Source organism: Macrosteles quadrilineatus, unplaced genomic scaffold (genome assembly GCF_028750875.1).
Source record: "Macrosteles quadrilineatus isolate MER2022 unplaced genomic scaffold, UCM_ALF_1.0 Scaffold_2__2_contigs__length_208266976, whole genome shotgun sequence".
NCBI lineage: Eukaryota > Metazoa > Arthropoda > Insecta > Hemiptera > Cicadellidae > Macrosteles > Macrosteles quadrilineatus.
The window spans coordinates 151385075-151405483 of NW_026542595.1; the positions used below are offsets into that span (position 1 = coordinate 151385075).

Here is a 20409-nt window from a genome sequence, read left to right on the forward strand (position 1 = left end):
CCTGATTTGAAGTCCTTTGTTATTGACGTTTGTGACGAAAGGGTTTTGTCAGTTTGATGATTAAAATTCGAACATGTGATTTTTGTAATTTGTCAAGAATAAGTATTTCAATATTTCATAACATTTTACTTTAATTCTACGGTACACTTATAGGCATCATTTAGTAGTAATTATGAACTATTTAGCAGTTATGAACTTACTCAAGCATGAAAATAACCTGAGCGTGGATTTAGACATTATATTTTTGAAACTATTACTGTATTGACATTCTGTTCCTAAATTGATGATTTGACTTAATTGGTTTGGATGCGTTGAATGATACTAATGTGTGATTGGTAATGTGTCAGTGTCACTAATTATGACGTGTACCATGCAATATTGTGAAATTGTTCTCTGGAAAGGGGCTTGATCACAATTTAATCTTTGTAAAAGCCAGAATCTATGATAAATTGTTGTAATTAGTTCTTAGTTAAAATCGCCTCGTTGAGTAAACATTAAAGGTTTTAATTGGCAACTAACACCCAGTATAGCGCATTGTGAATCTTTTATCATTGAATAATATTTATATTTGTCAAAGAAACAGTCAGTCCTAGTACCAAAGCAACAAAGATCATCTCACTCTCATTCATATGTGGTTAAAATGCACCTAAGTCGCCATTAGTATAAAGTTGTTCTATGGCTAAGACCTTCAGTTTCTAGTAGTAGGAAATATACGATATGCTTAAAATGAGTTATTTAATGATTATGGGGTCTCGACATACCAATAGAAACCCATTATTAACTTATTAAATGAGCAAATAGGTTCACAGTATATACAATATATCTAAATATAATTCACTAAATAGCAAAATCCAATTACCGGCTGGTTATAATTGAATAGTTCTAGTGTCGGAGATTATTATGGGATTACCGCTTATAATCCCGGCTAGAGGGTTACCGGTTAGGGGAGGGGGGGACCAATCAGCTGATATATAAGGAAGAGTAACCGCCGAGAAATTGAAGGCAATATTGAGTTGTAAGCGGATCAAAAAATCTATAATCCCGTTATTGGGTTGAGAATAAGCTACCCCTGTGAGGCATGCGTGGCAGTGTACAGGGCTGCGTGGCGGACTGCCGCTTCTACAGGGAGGGCGCAAAAACCGAGTATCGCTACTTGTACAGTGATCATTTTAAGTAATGAAATATATTTATACACGCGTAAATATATATTTGTTACAAATTAGTGACAGGAATGATTCTCGGCACATCCTCAATACATATGGGATTGGACCGCTTTCCCATAACGCATTTAAATAGGCCTACTTCTTTCCTTCGCGAAAAATGTCACCGTCGTAGACAGCAAGAAAAGAAAATCGCCAAGATTGGAGTGCTTTCTGCATTCCAGGCGTAAAACCACATAGCCAAAATAGATTTATTTTTGCCCAATAGTAAATTGCGATCCCGAAAATGCTTTAGTCTCATTTATGTTAATTTTAACTCAGTCACACATAGGTGTAACAATACCGTAGGTACATTTATAAAAGCTTGTGACGGCTGGTATCCAACGACGAGATGAAACAGGGGCCTTGAACTTTCAAAATCCTAAGTTGAAATTTTAATGGTACATATTTATATGTCTATACAGTATTATACTTTAATAAGAATGTTTAACTTCATTGCTATAACTATAATGTTTATGGGTTTTTTTGCTCACGTCTCTCAGACCTCTTTTAGAAATATTTTCTGTTAGTGATTGCAACTGTGATGAAAGTAAACCTATACATTTTTAAATTGTAAAACATAAGACTGTTTCAATCACTGTACATGGTAAAAGAACAAACGAACAAAAAGCTTAACAAGTATATTTTCTTAATAATCTATCTACCCTTGAAAAAATACATTTCCAACAGAACTGCGAACAGTTGTATAAAAAAATTCTGATCTTTTGCCGGGTCTGCAAGGTCTATTTGTTGAAATAGGATCATTTGCTAAATGATAAAAACCCTTTCCTTTAGTAAAATATTGTAAAACTGCCCTCTTTTAAACAAATGAGAATATTTAACTAATTACTTCAATTTATGTGCTGGTAAAATGTATTAACAACTTTATACCTTGGATGGTACGGGTTTAGGGTTATGATTAATTTAAAAATCCTCTTTTACATGTAAATACCTGTTCTTTTTGCCTACCTTCGTTTAAAACATCAATAAAATAATAATAATTGATCAAAAATGTAACTGACACCACTGAACGTAATTTTACACTGTCATAATACAACTTGAAAAATAGTTTAACATTTTTTTTCGTTTGTTCACATAATTCAGTCTAAAGTTAGCAAAAGCAATTGGAAACAGTCAATTCTTTAAAACTGACATTTAAACATTATACCCAATGATAACAAGCACGTATAAACCTCAAACCTTCAAAATATTGGTGAAAATTGGTTATCCGCTATACAAGTTCAAAATATGATAACATTTCTGTATGCAGTTACTTGCATACACTCATAATGTCAATGTAAATAAATTAAAATATTGTAAATAAAACATGCGTAGTATCAGTAATGTTTTAAGTTGTAGCATTGGTTGTAAATTTGCCTATAGCTATGCGTCGCAAATTGAATTACATAACGTTGAATTACATAAAATATACGAAAAAATGTAAACAATCAATATTCTCACCACTGGATTAAACTAACGTTTGATATTATCACAAATAATCACAAATAATCATCACACATAATAGAATTCCACAAATAATCGTTACACAGTTCACAAGCTCGTTACCGTTGGCCCATGTAATTGTCAATGAGGTGTCTCATGATGAGCTAGCGTGGTGCACATCAAAGGTATGCGGGGTCAGAGCGCATGTTCACCCGCATATGCGGTCAGACACATCATGCGGTTATGCGGCGTTGTCGGTAATAAGGCATTACACCGATGGAGATAACACACTCACCGAACTGGAAACGTCTTTGAGGTTATAAATATAATGTAAAGAGTAAGACAACGGGTTATAAGCTAATCAGTGAGTCGAATTAACATTGCTATTGTGATGACAAAATTAGAAAATATATTTTTTTCAATTTTTGCTTATCTAAATTTAGTTATGTTGTGATTTTTTCAATTTTATTGTACTTGTTTATATAGGATAGTTTGATTTATAATTTTCTATTGTATACAATATGTAGGTACAGTACCTAAATAATTCTTGACCTGTATATCTGATGTGATGATGGAAACGCTATACTTACCGGCCTTGTTCAAACAAGACCAATACAATACTTTAAGATACTAGAAAAGTTCCACGGTTTGGACTAGTTCAATTCTCGCAAAAAAAATTCAAGACAAAAATGATACTGCACAGTACAAAAAAAGTGTAATAGTATGGCAAAATAAATGTCCAAACATCTATCTCATTCACACTGGGTTATGTGGAATAAAAATGTTGATAAGAAGCGCATTGTGACAACAAATCCAATTTCATCATTTTACAATATCCCACAATACAGATATGCAGTTTTAACAACGTCTAAATTGCAGAAACTTGAATTGTATACTCTGAACGATTATAAGTGTATTATAAATTAGGAAAATTCTATGGGTTTTAAATTAAATTAACAAAATATTTCAGAAAGTTAAATCGTCCAAGTCATACTGCGAGGGGTCAAGTTATGCTTATAGTCCTGTCACGGTAGTATATTATTATTATAGTGATCGTGCATTAGGACAGGGTACATTAAGTATGATATGCATTACTATCTGCTTTAACTCAACCCAGTTAACCTCAAAGGCCAAGACGATGGTCTAAGACGGGAAGCACCTTTGACTACCAAGTCGTGAAGGCTAAATCGTAGATCTGTGCCATGTGTTTGACAAACAGTGCATCCTCAATATTAGAATTAACTAGCAAATTCTTATTGATTTGGGTGAAATTTGAAACTCATAATCCTTACTGTTAACTTCTAATATTGCTAAGTTAACTTTTAGATACCCATGTTAACCAACTCGTACATAAACACTAATCGGTAATGGTAACGCTTATTAAGTTAAAATTATATGGGATGCTGAAAGATTAAACATAGTGTTAAAATTTGTTTTACTAATATTAAAGTGGGTATAGGAATAAAAAGTAAAAAATATATATTTGTGACTAATACATATAAGTGATATTATAATTTACATTATTGCATCTAATAAGAAATTTATTTTGTTTTGAAAACACTTGTCACGGAAAATACATGTCTTGATGTAGCCTATATGAAGAAGATTTAGATGTTATTTTATACTTATAGATTAAATAAAATAACCTATATTACAAACTTCAATCTTCGAGGTTATAATTGCAAAAATGTACACTTACAACCTTTACAACTTACAACCCTAAGTAACCCTTACAACTTACCGTAAAACAGGTTGCCGAACAATAATTGACAGAAAACAGGTAGTCTTTCGTGAAATAAATCACCGTGAAACAATTAACTTAAGTTACTATTGTGATAACTATATACAATAGTATATAATTACTATAGTATGCAATAGTAATCACAGGTTACTTAGGATTCCGACCGAGTGACCCATACTTATCTTTCCTAGCGAAACAGCGAAATAGCGAAACAGACGCAGTTTCTTTGGAGGTTATGCGTTGTTTAAATTCTGGAGTAGTTAAATGGGTGATAAAATTTGTACCTAACTGTTAGGTGATTTTTCCGCTTACTAAAAACAGTCAGTTACTCGCTATATACCGTTTAAATAATTACCTCCCATCTAAATAATAATGCTCACCCTCACAGATGGTAACTCTACCTACCTTGTCACCTTTGGACCCAACTGCAGCTTCTCTAGTCAAAGAGAGGAGGCGTAGCCCGTCAACCCTTTCATACAGTCACAGAAAATATTTTGACGGGAGTTTTGTGCCGGGAATATAACCCTCATAAATAAATGTATAGGGTGCATTGTACGGTAGGGTTGGGTTACCCAATACATTTGTGTGGCATAATTGGCAGGAAATCCTACATTACGCCCCCCTCCTCTTCGTCGTCATAGAAACACCCCCTTCGCTTCGGTCCAATTAGTGATAGTAAAATAGCAGCCCATTCAGCCGATAATTTCTCCATGGCGATATATAAACCGTATTTATTTTCAGTAATTAATTGGGTTCTTCACTAACGATGCCACGGTTGTTTTTGCGAGCGTGTTGTTTGGCCGTCACGATTGGTTTTTTATCATTGCAAAGTTGTTGAAGTAATTTTGTTTGCACATCCATGGTGTATTGTATCATTTAAAATTGTATTCTATATTATCTTAATTTTTTTTTGTCTGAATTTTGTACGGATTTTGTAATATGCTTGTTTGGTCACTTTTATGTATTTAAACGCTTGTTTGGATCATTTTCTTGGTATTATTCATATAATAATTCAAAATCGTTATTCTCCACCCTAGTATTTCCATTATAAATGTAGTCCTCATGCAGATTTTTGATAAAAGTTAATATCATTTATTTGTTATTTAAAATTTAGGACTTGGTCCGATTGTTTCATTTGAAATCAAGTACCTGTATTCAGATGTTTTAAAGCTTTTTGCTGATCAAGCAGAAACTATTAAAGATTAGTTACTCCCGGGTTTCATTTGGTTTATCACAATTATTTGATTGAATCCTTATATGTTAAACCCATTTGACCAATAAATTAATTTTTTTTTTAATCATTTACACCTGCTATTTTTGTCTTGGTTACTCACAACTTTTCTCAAACCGTGATTCAATTTTCCTGAAAATCTAAATTTGTGAATCATAAATGACACACGATTTTCCATTTGGTTACTGATAACACTAAATTATTTACTCATAAAATGTGTATTTCTTCCTAAGAGGAACAATTTATTCGTAAAAAACTATTTGCATATACACAACTGTTGTTTTAGTTTCTCATAACGTATATATCCTACTCACACAATGACAACAGTTTTCGGAAGAGCAAAAATTGTGTAATATTACACCCAATGTTTAGTTTGGTTCTTCATTAGAAACATAATAGAGTTATAAACTGAATCACCAACTTTACCTTTATGATATTTATCATCACAAAAAACTGTAGTTTTTCTCTACCGGAATCGCCAAATTCAAAATCTATATCCCTGACAGCTGGGTCCAGTATATTTTGATTTACCTACCAAACCACCACTCTCCCGGACCCTCTCTCCGGATGTTTTTTACCCTCCCTTGTTGTGATCGCTGGGGGTAAGATGGCGTCCAAGATGGTCTCGCCGTGACAAGCTGTTGCATAACAAGCACTCACTTGACAAAGCCTTTCTGTCTAGTTGTCCGTATGCCTCCCTTATACACATCCACAGACAGGCCAATTGTTTTCCTGATTTTTGTTTAGTCTACGTTAATTGTTTATACAGCCGGAGCTCATATTGGTAGCTAAGTTTTCGTGAGGGAAACGTTTTTTATACCTCCTAACGTGAAACATATTTTCCCTTATGCAAGTTGAAAATTAAGATTTGAAAAGACTTTTTTGTAATTTACACATAGACCTATTAGTATTTAAGCATATTTTAAAATATAATAACGGTTTTTGTTTACCCTCCGATCTCTTAAACCTAATTAAAGCTAAAAATGTGTACAATTTCTGCGACCTATAAATATTTACATGAATATGTAACCTAGTGACCTAGCCGTAGCCTATTTTATGTGACATGATGTAACCAAACTTAAGAAGCGCAGGCTAAGTACAGTAATGGATATTCGGCAATATAAAAGAATAAAGTAAGCCAGCAGACACTCTTAATAATCGACTAAACATAATACTACAATAAATAAACAACCAAAAGCTTATCAAGGTTTTAAGAAAGTATGGGGACTAATGGGGATATTCTGCGAAAGACTACGCCAATATTTATGGACCGATATGATTCTCTATTAGACTTGTTATTGCTATGAAAATAGTGAAAACGTCAAAAATATTAGCAAACATGTGTTAGTCAACCTGTAATTTGATATGCCTAACCCTTGTAGTCACTTTAAGGGAGCTGTTTTGCCCATATACACTCCAATGTGTTGCTGGTGGTCCAAGTACCCCCATGTTGTGGTAAAAGTCAAGTGAATCTCTCAAGTGACACATAATGAAGTGCTACATGATACGCTGTACGATAAGTGATACAGGCGTACTCGCTGAAGTACTTTGTAAGAATTTGTGAATTTACTCATTACATCTGATTCGTAAATTTTTTTAAGGGATTTAAAATACTCGTTTAATACATATAGGCCTACACAAAACTTCAAGAATGTGATATAAATTATTTAATATAAACCAATAATATCTGGGCAAATAAAATAGATTAAACTCTAACTAGGCGTACAATATGGTTACCTGCTTGCAATATCGAGCTGAACAAACATACTAATCCAATACTTTTGAGAAATATTTACCGGTAACCTCGAATTTTTCCCCCCAAAGAGCGGGTCGAATAAAGCCACTCTAGGTCCTATTGATGTAATATACTACGACTATTAGAACAGAAACGGTATGAATCAGAAACATTAACAAATTAATGTTAAGACTTAACTGGCCCGAACCCTATACTATTAACATAGACATAGTGTTTGGACAGTTCCATTTAGATAAGTAATGATAAATAATGTTTTCTTTCGGGCTAGTGGCATCATTTGTTTATGTTTATGATCAATACTGTTTCTGTTCTAAAAATCGTAAAATATACTCCTAATACTAATAAACTAATAAAGCTCCTAATACTAATAAAGCAGCTATGACGCTAGTAGTAGATTTTTGTGAAAAATAAAATACACGTAAAATAAAGGCTATATAAACAGTTTAAAGCGTGCTGCAAACTCACGAGTAAACGCGGCTGAAGAGTATGCTCAAAGGGTTAAGACATAATGTTGGAAGAACTTGCAAACCAATCATGCACGATAGTTAATGTACTTAGTTATTGTTGTGTTTTATGTTGATTTGGTTGTTTTCTTTGCTCTAATACTAACTGTTGTTCTCAATTATCTCTCAAATAATATTGGTTTACTCAAAGTATTTTACTTCGGTCAAAACTGCCTATTATTGTTGCACGCCCAGAACAAATTTCAGGATTGTACTCTCACAAAATAAGCAGCACATAATGTTACAGGTAAAACTCCTCCACAACTTTCAATGATAATCAGGTGGTTTCATTTCCAACCACATCGAATCGATTTGAGCAATCAATTTATAAAATTAAACAGCCTACATTTCATCAGAAGGTTTAAGTAAAAACAGTGCTGTATAGTACTGTACTTTCTTCTGTAGAGTGTTTCTCTTTGGTCTCAACTACAGTAGTTTTACCTGTGCTACAAAAAGAAGAAGCAGCACTTTATGCACCTCATCCCATTAATAGGTATTATCCAAATAAGCAGTTTGGAAAACTTTACCATCAGGAACCGTTACTTTACCTAGTTGCAAAATCATCTTTTTTCAATTTACCTCTAATGTCAATCAGGAGCTTTGTGATTTATTTTTATAAACTCATTTGGTTGTATTTTTTGACCGCGTTTCATTTTCCCCACACAATATATAGGCCCAATTAATCTTTGTTACTTTTAGTCAGCCAAATATATCACCCATAAATTAAGTGCAATACTATGAAAAGAAATAAGTCACCACTGGAAAAACTACGATTTTTGTTATATTTTCAAACCAACCAGTAAAACAATGACGTTATGATTTCCTTTAAAAAAATTACATTGCAGTGTTTGGTGGACGGCCCGTTTAATTATCCACGCAATCTATATAGGTCTAGTAAGCTGGTTAGCCATTGTGGTTAATAGTATTAGTAGGGCCATTAATTATTGGTTTTTCATTTTGTAGTATATTCTGCTGAATGGTATCAATACAATTGTTTGTTTATTTCGTTCTCTATTTTAATGTGCTTGGTTGAAAGGCTTGTTAATTAAAATATTTACAACTCTTTTGCTCACGAGTCCGTTGTTATTCTGCAAAACCGGCAATCAAACAATTATACGGCAATTATACGGCCTATGTTAAACATCTAACAGATTGAATCCTGCTTGACAGAATCCTAGTCCAATTTGTACTATTTCTAATTTAAACCTTACCATTTCTGGTTACTATGACTGTGCTGAAAATCGTGTGGATCACGTCAGCCGTTCAGAAGAAGTATTTGTAAATCAAAAGCAGCAGTTTACTATACAAGCTCCACTCGCACCGCTCAATTAATATTAGCTGTGATATACGGGCATGCCTTACGTTGTTTTGTATATCATAGACCAATAAACATCTTCGTTAATTCCATAATATTGTCCAATAAGAGCTTGCTCGCTAAGAACCTATGAATTGTAAAATATAGAACAAACTTTTTGAAAACTCGCTTACATATTTTACTCCAAATTTCAGCAAAATCTTAAGTAAAATTATACATTCATAACACGCGTTACATAAAATCATTTACAACCTAAAGCTAAGAAATAGAACACTTTGGTCTTGCACTGGTTTAATCTCATTACTTCCTAGTGTAGTATTGGGTGGGAGGGTGTTAGGGCCAAGGACCGTCCCTGAGAAGATAATCCCGTGTGTCGAGTCCCTAGGGACTTGTAGCCACCCTCGGCATCAGTTATAGTGTTACATGTGTCAGGGGCAACCCTTATGTCGCTGACAATACCCACCTAAACATATGTTTATTTCCAAGAACTGATTAAGTAAAAACAGGCTGTGTTCAACTTTCATTTCCAGTAGAAAAATATTTTTCTGTTTTACTGATTGCGATTCGTCAATTGATTGTACTTTTACAGATTCTGTAATTAACCTTCGGATCTGAAAACCTGCGATAAGCAGTTAGCTTGTTGGTGTATTGAACTTTAAGGTGTATGTTATATATTCAAGGAGAACTGTAGTTAGATATTATCCCCCTTACCTGTACTAGTAACAAGGAATAATTTATGTTAATGGTTAGTGACAAAGAATATACAAACATTTGGATTTTATTACATTTAGAAAGTATAATACCCCCGCCGCAGCAAACCTGCAGACTAAGCGAATTTCCATTTGACTGATTGGATTTACACTGAAATGTCTACTTAAAAATATAACATTTATTCTTGATTTAAATAGAATTAGTTTAACAAGTACTTAGGTTTGCTGCATCAGGGAGGGTAAAACTTTTTTTTGTAAAATGTGAATAGGTAGTGAGAAATAAAAACATTTTCCAAATTTGATCAAAATATGTTCACAAACAAGCAAACTACAACAGTTTACTTATTCTCCATAAGAATAACATGGGAATTTTAAATTTAAAATTTTTTGGAATTTTCTCCGTAACTATTAGGCGCATAATAACGCTTCAATATACTAAATTATTTGTTTTTTTAAGCTCTACAAAATGGTTTGTAAAGAAATTGCTAAATTTTATGTTTTTTGGGTCAAAAATAGGAAAAAACCTATTTTTACCCCATAAAACCCCCCGTAAACCCCCGTTCCCATGGTCCGATCATGCTGGATTGCGAACTCGTTCGAATAAACGTACGTTTACACGTTTGTACCAAATTTCATCCAAATCGGATCATTTTTGCTCGAGTTATCGTGCTGACGGACACACATATATATATATAAATATATATATATATATATATATATATATATATATATAAATATATATATATATATATATGAATTTGAACGGATGGTGTGTTTGGCCTCTAGGGACCTCAAAAAGAAAAGAAAAAATCGGTCCCGCGTCCAGGTCTTACCATGAGTACTACGGTAATAGCTTATTCCCTATATGGGAAATTCGCTAAAACTTAAATTCCCGCGATTGGATGGTTTTACTTATTTTTTTTACCACCCCAAGTTTTACTACAGAACATCTATATATTCTCTATCACAGAGTGTGTACAGGCTATAATCAATTATTAAGACAGTGTGGTGGTTAACATAATCATCAATGATCAACCTCAAATAATCAATAATCACCTCAAGTTTTACTACACACCATCAACATCGTCTCTATCACAGGGTGTAGTGTATACAGGCGGGGTGACTACAATCAATTACCAAGACAGTGTGACGGTAAACATAATCATCAATGATCAGCCTCAAGTAATCAAAAATCACCTCAAGTTTTACTACACACCAGCACAGAAAACATACTACTGGGTTATAGTAATATGTTTTCTGTGACACCATCAACATCGTCTCTATCGCAGGGTATAGTGTATACAGGCGGGGTGACTACAACCAATTCTCAAGACAGTATTAACACAGAATCACCAATGATCAACCTCAAGTAATCAATAATCACCTCAAGTTTTACTACACACCATCAACATCGTCTCTATCACAGGGTGTAGTGTATACAGGCGGGGTGACTACAATCAATTACCAAGACAGTGTGACGGTAAACAGAATTTATCGCGATTGTTGCGCCGTAATTGATTCTGTATGGAGGGGTGGACGTAGTTACACGCCCGATTACCACTTACAAGTGGTCAATGGATTAATTCACCCCCTGAGCGACTGACCCCCCCCCCCTACCCGCGCTAGTTCATCAGTAAATGGATGATCCTCAGGGACGCGGTCCGCAGTTTTCAATAGTTCAGCTTATAAAGTGATTGCTGGTAGGGAATTGAGTAACAGATGTGAGAGGTTATTGGAATTTTAATCTAGTTAGGGGATGTGAGGGGACCGAGCTTAGCTCGTAGGTGTGAGGTTGCATTTTGCTTTTGTGACTACACGGGGCCGTGATGGACTGAGAATCCCATGATCGGGTTTTGGAAAAGGTAATTAAAATGCTAGTATTTTTAGGAGATAACTTTTTTCCTAGGACGCTAGGTTCTAGCACGGGATCGTTTTTGGACTAGACCTAGGGGATGTGGCATTATCACTTATATAAAATCCATTGGGAATTGGGTGGGATTTGAACCCAAAGTTCCGTGCTCTACCACTAGACCAGCTCGCTCCCCAAGTAAGAAAGCACTAACAATAACAGTAAAATTTGATCACTTAACATTTATGCCAAAACTCGTTATTAGTGCAGTCGAGGTTGTTGACATTGGATCAGTATTATTTCTTTCATTTATTTGTTCAGATGTGTCTATGGAACTTTACTCAAACGATAATGGGATCATTATCTTCCTCGTGAGTTTTAAAATGAGGCATTCGCTCAATACTGTACTGGTGAGGATAATTAATTCTTTATTAAACTACAGTACTTGCATTGTATTAAAAAAATCATTCCCAATACATATTTTTGTACTAGACAGACGTGGAATAAACAAAGAAACGATACATTTCCAACGCAATTATTATAATTTTCCATACCAAATCTCGTTTTCCTGCTTCTTACAAGTAAAAAAAAATACTACATAGTTAGGTCGATTCAAGTATTGTACAATAAACTTACCGATGAAACATTCAACATCAAAACCTGCTCATGTGTTCTCCTCCTAATGTTCAATTGACTCGCCGGCTGCAGGGTGTAGCAGTAGTAGGGGTGGGGGTGGTGGAGGGTGACACTAAGGTATTTCATAATCTCGCTCCATGATGGATCACGTACAGCTATTTAGACTATTTCCTGATTGCCTTTTATGCCATTACGCCGGAGCTTGGCAGGATATCTAATTTTCCGCCGGTATATTAGCAATCATCCCCCGCCCACCCCCACTCACCCTTCGGTAAGTCTTATTGACGGTTTCATCAGAAAACCGCTCAACCGCTCGTCCCCTCTTTAGCGCTTCTGTCTTTATTGTTATCTTCGCCTCGGGTCCATTATCTCGTGAGATGTTTGCCTGAGGTTAAAGTGAATTAAGTTTCAGCATAGAATTTCCCTTAGTTTAATCATAGCCGTTTTGTTTTGTAGTTGATTTTCTGATCGGTTTTGCTTTAAGATTCACATTCTAAGTTACGTTTAAAAATATTTGGTCAATTGGTTGATGAAAATTAAGACCATCCAAAAGCAAATTATAACCAATCATCAATACAGCTGTTGGATAGATATCGTTAAAAGCTGTTTAAGTTTTATTACGTTTTAGTGATGATCAATGATGTATTCATTGACTGAGTAGATGAGTGGTTATAATGCTTGCCTTCAAGTCCAAAGGTCGCTGGTTCGATTCCAAGCGAAATTATTTGACGCAGATGCCATTTGCCTATAAATTATTTATGCTTTCTACAGATATGTTATAAATATCACTGGTGTAGATGTGCACAGTAAAAATAATATTGTACAGTATTTGTCCTCCTTCATATAGGATTTCCTTGGATCCTTTTAATTCTTAACCGTATGTCGTGAACATGATAAGTCTTTGATAGCTGTGGTGCTACCCCTAAAACAAGTTGCAACAGATAACAGCTAACATCACATGTGGATGATTCATCTGTACATTATTTTTCACATATTCCATTATTGTGAATCAATCTTTTAGCGAGTCATTGTTGATTGTAGTCGTGTATAGGAAATTACAAACATAAAAGTTAAGCTTCTAAAGATTTCTAGTTTTTCCATGCAATAATTTATAATCAGGACCAAGATTAAAGTTTTAACAATCAATTTGGAAACATGAGTCACCAACAGGGGCTGTTGATTAAAACTCATTATTCGCTAAACACTAATAAGTGACACAAAACTTTTAACGAACATCGTTTTAATGGCGCGGACCTCATTATACGTAATTTGATAATTCCCGGTTCCATTTAAACGCTAAAAATGCTTAACCGCTTAAATATGCATTATAAATGACTAGTTTAATTAAAACTCGACTCAATTACTCAGATAGATTAATAGCGGGATTGGGCGGGGAAATGAATAGGGAAATGCGGGAAACGTTTATCGCTCGTAAAATAACCTCGCATTCTTCACCACATCTGCATATTGTTTGGTAGTGAGCTCATGGTAGTGAGCAACTAGCCCCCTAGTTCCCCTAACGAATCCCCCTATTCCCCCCTAACTGTGCTGTGTTTAATCAGATCCCGCCAAGCTGACAAAAAGTTTCCTAGGCAACGTGTTTTTGATCAACTACGTCATAAATTGCACGTTGCCCTCTCTCTCAAGTTGATAATGTAAGAACTGTATTTTGTTTCCTAAACTCAATAGGGTTGGAAGACTCAATTAGAATTTCAATATTAATAGGGAAACATGATTTTTAAAAACCTTTTATCTCAGATCGTGTCCATCACAGGGAAAATATACGCATACTGTTAGGAAGATATTTTCCTGTGTATGTGCAGAATCCATTTATAAATTAAAATAGGCTCAAAAATAAGCAAAGAAAATGGATTTAAAATTCTTATAAAAAACATGAGCCTTTATGAGTTGCCGGTGACGAAATAACAGCGAAATATAAACAGAAAATCAAAACAATCGGAAAAAAATCCAATAACATGTTTTATGCTGGTGACGAAATAACAGCGAAATATAAACAGAAAATCAAACAATCGGAAAAAAATCCAATAACATGTTTTATTTACAACGTAGGGTGGAAATAGAGAAGTCTGTAAACTACATACTTTTGGTCGAGTTTTCGACCTCTGGAATACCTCTAGTTGATACTTATGGAGGAGTCGATTTCCGCATTGTCTAATTATATGGTATCATCATATGGTTTAAAACATTATAGTAATCATTATTAGCATAAATTAACAATTAATTAGCATAATGTAACATCTTGATGTACTACCGGTACATGTTAAAATACTATTGTTATAGCTGTTTTTTGTTTGTTTGGTCAAATAATAAATGTGAGTAGTGGAGTGGTATAGTGCTCGCCTTCAAATCTGAAGTTCGTTGGTTAGTTTTCAATCTAGATCGATTCTGGACGTAAATGCAGTTTTTATCATTACGCTATCTACTAATGGTGATATCAGAATCCAACAAAATATCACTGTTAGATAAGGGAACTAAATCTTAGAAAACTCCTATAATGTAAATGTGTAACTCGACAACAGTGAAGTAATTCCTGAAACTAAAAATCGGTATAATAATACTCAATTATACCGTGGAGTGAGGGTGATCCAAAGTTGAGGTAAATATTAAGCAGTCCGTCGACGGATATTTTCAGTAGAGACAAAGAACTGTAAAAGACAGCTGTAAAGGCAAGACTGGGCGAACGTTGTAACCGAGCTTATAAATATAAAATAGCTCCTGAGGTCCTCCGGGGACCGGCTGTATCAGGACGAGTTTTGAGTTCTGTGAGCTCCCGATGTTTCCAGATCTCTCACTTCACTCTCCGGAGTGATGTCTTAAATTTTAAATAATCACAATACAAACTTATACTGTGTTGTAAATTGAACATCATGTTACGGGTTTTTAACCATGACAGTAGATCAGATTACAAGATGCTGGCGTATTAGGATGAGAATGGTACTACCCCTACTACTTGGAATACTAAGATGAGTAGTCTAGAGTGTTAAATAAATTATGAAAGGATTGTTGTAGAATATCACTGACCAGCTACGTTTTTTTAGAACCACCAATCAAAATAAAATTTGATAGTCGTTATCAATTTTACCATACTTTGCCTGACTATTTTTCAAGGGCTTCATTAATTAATTGAAGATACCTACGCCGCAGCAAACCTGCATGCTAATTTCCTTTGATTGGATTTTCACTCAAAATATTTGCTTAAACATGTCAGGTTTTCCCCTATTTAAATCACATTAGGTTAAACGAATACTTAGGTTTGCTGCTATAGGGAAGTAAAAGGAGTTTTCCTACAGTTACCTAACAATGTACATGTTCTCTCACTGATTTGAGAAAGCAAAGTGGCCAATTTGCTCATCAGTGAGACAATGTTAACATTGTCTCACTCTAATTACTTTGTCTCACTCCAGATTTGCAACGTGAAGGCACGAAATAGTGAGCACGTAACATGCAGGCAACGTCGTATGCGCGCGAAATACGTTGGCAGCACTGGCTGTAAATCAGCTGGTCAGCTGTTGTACTGTTGTATTTGTCACTTCACAATGTTATATTAAAAGTTCACTTCTGTGTAAAAATAGGTTATGTTTCTTCACCAATTTATTTGTTTTATGGTAACTGTAGGAAAAGTATAATGTGCAACTCGAGTTCAAAGTAAAATTGCCTCACTCGAGAAACCATTCCTCACTCGCCTACGGCTCGTGAGGAAGGATTTCTCTCGAGTGAGTCAATTGCCCACTTTTCTCACTAGTTGCACAAATAACTATTTCTTAGTGTTAGGCCTAATAGTTATAGTATGAAATGAAAAAAATGGCCAACTTGTTCAAAATATATGCAAAAACATGCAAACTACAACAGTTAGATTTTTCTCCCTAAGTATATCATGAAATTTTTAAATATATCCAGATTGTTTAAATTAATTTCATCCGTAATATTTATCGTGCTCGTACACCAATGCATTAATATACTAATAAAGTTCCATATGTTGGCTGGAACAAAAATTTGTATTTCCACGATTTAAGGGTAACAATAAAAAAAATATTTTGAACAAATTCAAAACTCCTATTAATGCTGGTTCGCAAACTCATTCTAGTTTATCCCAGCCTACACATTTATGCCAAATTACGTAAAAACTGTCTTCATATTGCATTAATTTGGTAAAATAAGTCTCTTATTATCGATTACTGTTTTTATTGGCTTATTATTATCATGGCTTTATTTGTAATATCCCTGTTACTTTTATCCGTTAGACATTTTGGCACATTTTCAGTTGATTGTTGTAGTGGAACGGTTTAACTCCTGGTATGGTTATTTGTAAAAGTATAACCAATACCCACAATGAAAGTAAATTTCTGATAAGAATAAGTAGAATTTTTTAAAAGGATCGGTTACCAATAATTCTATAAAAGCTTCCACTACTTACACCTATTTTAGGGTTTTTAACGGATCAACACTCGACCATCTTAACAGTTATTTATATCTATGTCAAGCCGAACTTAAAAATTAAAATTCGACATTCAAGATTCTGAAATATCGCAGGAAGAACAAGAAAGGTCCGCTCATGATACTGCCAAAGCGCCCGGACTGGGAGACGCCACTTTAAAAATGCACGCCTTCGAGAGCCAAGAACCCGTCGTAAAATACCCCCTTCCCACTGGATACTTCTCCGATAAATATTGTGTCTTGTAGGGCGAAAGAGGGGGGAGGGGGTGTAGCCTTAACATTACTGGGAAGGGGGGAAACTGGCTCACCAGGCTGAAAATTTAATTATGAGCAGAAAAGGATAAAATTTGTGGTTAGCGATTGATTTTTATCCATTAACATTGGGTTTTGTATATCTTTGGTCGATACCTCGAATAACCATTTGTTTGGAAACAGCAACTTTAATAAATACTAAGATAATGGATTTTCATAAAGGTACTGTATATGATTTTATACGTAGTTGAAACTCACAAAAACTACGTTGAATTAAATTATTATTCCATCCCACAAACTAAATGTGATGATTCAAAGTTTATTGCCATGACTAAGATCTTTGTAATATTTTATATACATTCATTATTTGATTAAAATTTACATAGTTTTCTTCCTATGTATTTTATTGCCACAAACCATGAATTTTGGAACTTTACGTTCAATGTCTTCAAAATTATGGTTTACTGACAAATTGTAGTTGCAAATTTTAATTTAATTCCTGTTAAAATATTGATTAGGTCATCCCATGATACAGTCATAACTGCATGTTTACTATCCATTAGTTTGTAATTATCGATAAGGGCTTACTGTAATATATGGTGCTCCAAGATTATGCCCAAAAAATCCTGTATATGCAATAAGTATACTGTAGTTGTACACTAGAAAAACCAGACGTACTCCACCCTTTACATTGTGTAGCCGTCATTTGATCTACAATATTCTCTTATTATTTAACATACTAGAGATTAATTTATTTTCTATGATATTAATTTATATTGGTGTTTCAGGCATGGGTCACTTACAACAAGATGGGAAAGAGTTTAGTTCTGACTCGGCTCTTGTTCCCTTCGGTGGCAAAAAGAAGAAGAAAAGGAGGCATAGGTAAGTCAGTCACTGCCTCAAAACTTTAGATTTTAAGTTACATCAGAGAATTATAAAAAAATAATGTAGCAAACATCTTTCTGTCATCTTCTTTTATAAAAATAAAAGTAAAAACATTCATTTAAAATATAAAATATTTTGCAAATAGTCCCTAATGAGATTTTCCTTGTTTTATAACATTTAAAATGACAGTAACAAGTATTTAAGCTTGAAAGTTTATATTTAAGCGATTAGCTCTCTATTATAAGCAAAATGTTTGTTTCGAAATTTTAAACCATCCCTGAACTCAAGCAGTGTATCAGGGAAGAGATTGCTTCTATTCATCAGGCGAAGGTGACTGCAAATATGCAAAAAAATGGGATGCCTGTTTTAAGCAGAAGGCGATATAAACTGAGTGATATAATTTTTCATAAATGAAAATGGCATAGTAGTGTGTACAATATAACGTTATTTAATACATGAAATTGTAGTTTGTTCTTGAGTTATTTAGTATTAAAAACCGTCAGGTTATTTTGGCGCACCCTTTATTTAACTTAACTTGCATTTAAGTTATGTAATTTTCCGCCTTAGTGTATAGAATGGCTTTACCTGATGCTGTTATTTGTGTGCTAAAATTGTGTATGTGAAATTAGGAAAATAACGACGTAAAGGCTATATTAGGTAAGCAATAGACTCAACTAGAAAACCATACCCCATTTACAAAATACCCAATCGTGAATTTTTCAACATATTTATCATTTTACACCCAGGAAATGTAGTCCTAAATTATTTGAACAACTACATAATATTACCTTGTACATCCTAGTGATAAGATACATCTTTCGATGCAACGGCCACAACTGGTCCATTTAAATTTCTTTGTCAATTCGTTTGGTATAAAAGTTGAACACTTTTTGATAATATTATACGCAAACACGTGTACGCACTCGCACCAATACATACCACATAAAAACACAAACACGTCGTTACTGTTTTCAAACCTAAAACCATGCATAAAAGAGTAAAACTATTTACAGTGCCGCGGTAGACGGATAGACAGCGACTGGCGTTACTATGACTCTGAGGTCAAAGGTCATATTGATGAGATTTGCCTGTGATCAGCTGTGTTTTGCGTTTATTGGATTTCATAAATTGTTTCAAACAATCCCTTTTGCTGGCAATAAACTTTAAATAAACCACGTTATTATTTTAAATAATTGTGGTAATACTTTTGTAATTAGTAACTGACCCTTGGACACAAATTAATTTGAATTATTTAGTGAATTGCTGTTCTGAAATAATGACATGATGATATCAAATGAGCTTAAGATAATTAAAATTGGATGAGTATTTATTCAATTAAAACGTTTTCGATAATTGGAATATCTATTTAAATTTTCATTGCTGCCAAATAACTGGGGTGATTAATTTAAACGCATTAAATGAATTAGTTTGTCATTTAGTTCGGTCATTATCATGACTTTTTTTATTTAATTGACAATATTACGTAACCTAATCGTCAGTATTTTTAACTAGGCTGGGTGGTTTATAAGCTTTCCAAATGTTTTTATTCACAGATTATACTACAAGTGACCCGTAGATCTCATTTTAGATAACTTGATTTTAGATGAAACGATTAATTCAAATAAATCTAACAAAACTATACCTGCAGGGCAATACTGTTCATAGATTTAAGTTCCTTCATCATTGTTACAAAAAATGCTTTGTCTAAAACTTTATAACTCAAAGACTTTATAAGTCTTTATTAATGAATGTTATCCTTTAAAGTTGAGGGTGTTTGTGCATGACATTATTGTTTTTACTGTTTGATTGTAAATTATTAATTGTGTTTCAGTGATCATTAGTAAGCTTTGCAATATGTGTAGAAACTCCAATATTGAGCTAACTATAAAATATTTGTAGGTACTTGTTAATTAAGAAGAACTCTGTCAATGGTCAATCAACCATAATCAAATTTTTTTAGTTCATCTTTTAACTGGGTTCTCCTTAATCAACAAGTACCTATTGCCATACTATCTATAAGTGCCGGGTTGTCGGGATGATTATGTGGAACAGATAGTTCGATGTTTTGTTCCAGGACGATCTTTACGAGTTACCAGCTGGAGGAGCTGGAGAAGGCGTTCAAGGAGGCGCACTACCCGGACGTCTACGCCAGGGAGATGCTGAGCCTCAAGACGGATCTTCCAGAAGACAGGATACAGGTAAGACCGACTGATGACAATAGACGTAGAGATGTATGTTAGTTAGAGCCTTGGTAGAACAAAGTAGATGAAAATGACTGCTAAGAGTTGATGAGCAAGATAGATTTTCCGAAAGACAGGATACAGGTAAGACTGACTGAAGACAATAGACGTTGAGATGTGTGAGTTGATGAGCAAGATAGATCTTCGAGAAGACAGGATACAGGTAAGACTGACTGAAGACTATAGACGTAGAT

At 34.2% G+C, this 20409-nt stretch overlaps 1 protein-coding gene across 5 annotated transcripts in view; it reads left to right on the forward strand.

The window, feature by feature from the left end:
- LOC128986288 (visual system homeobox 2-like) overlaps positions 1 to 20409 on the forward strand; it is a 123707-nt gene that overhangs the window by 64705 nt on the left and 38593 nt on the right. For 3 of the 5 annotated variants that reach the window (XM_054406568.1, XM_054406569.1, XM_054406571.1), the window contains exons 3-4: positions 17879 to 17971; positions 20043 to 20173. In XM_054406568.1, the coding sequence (XP_054262543.1) occupies positions 17879 to 17971; positions 20043 to 20173 (224 nt within the window). Of the gene's footprint in view, positions 1 to 17878; positions 17973 to 20042; positions 20174 to 20409 lie in introns of all 5 variants that reach the window. The other 2 variants (XM_054406570.1, XM_054406572.1) reach the window with 1 other exon arrangement.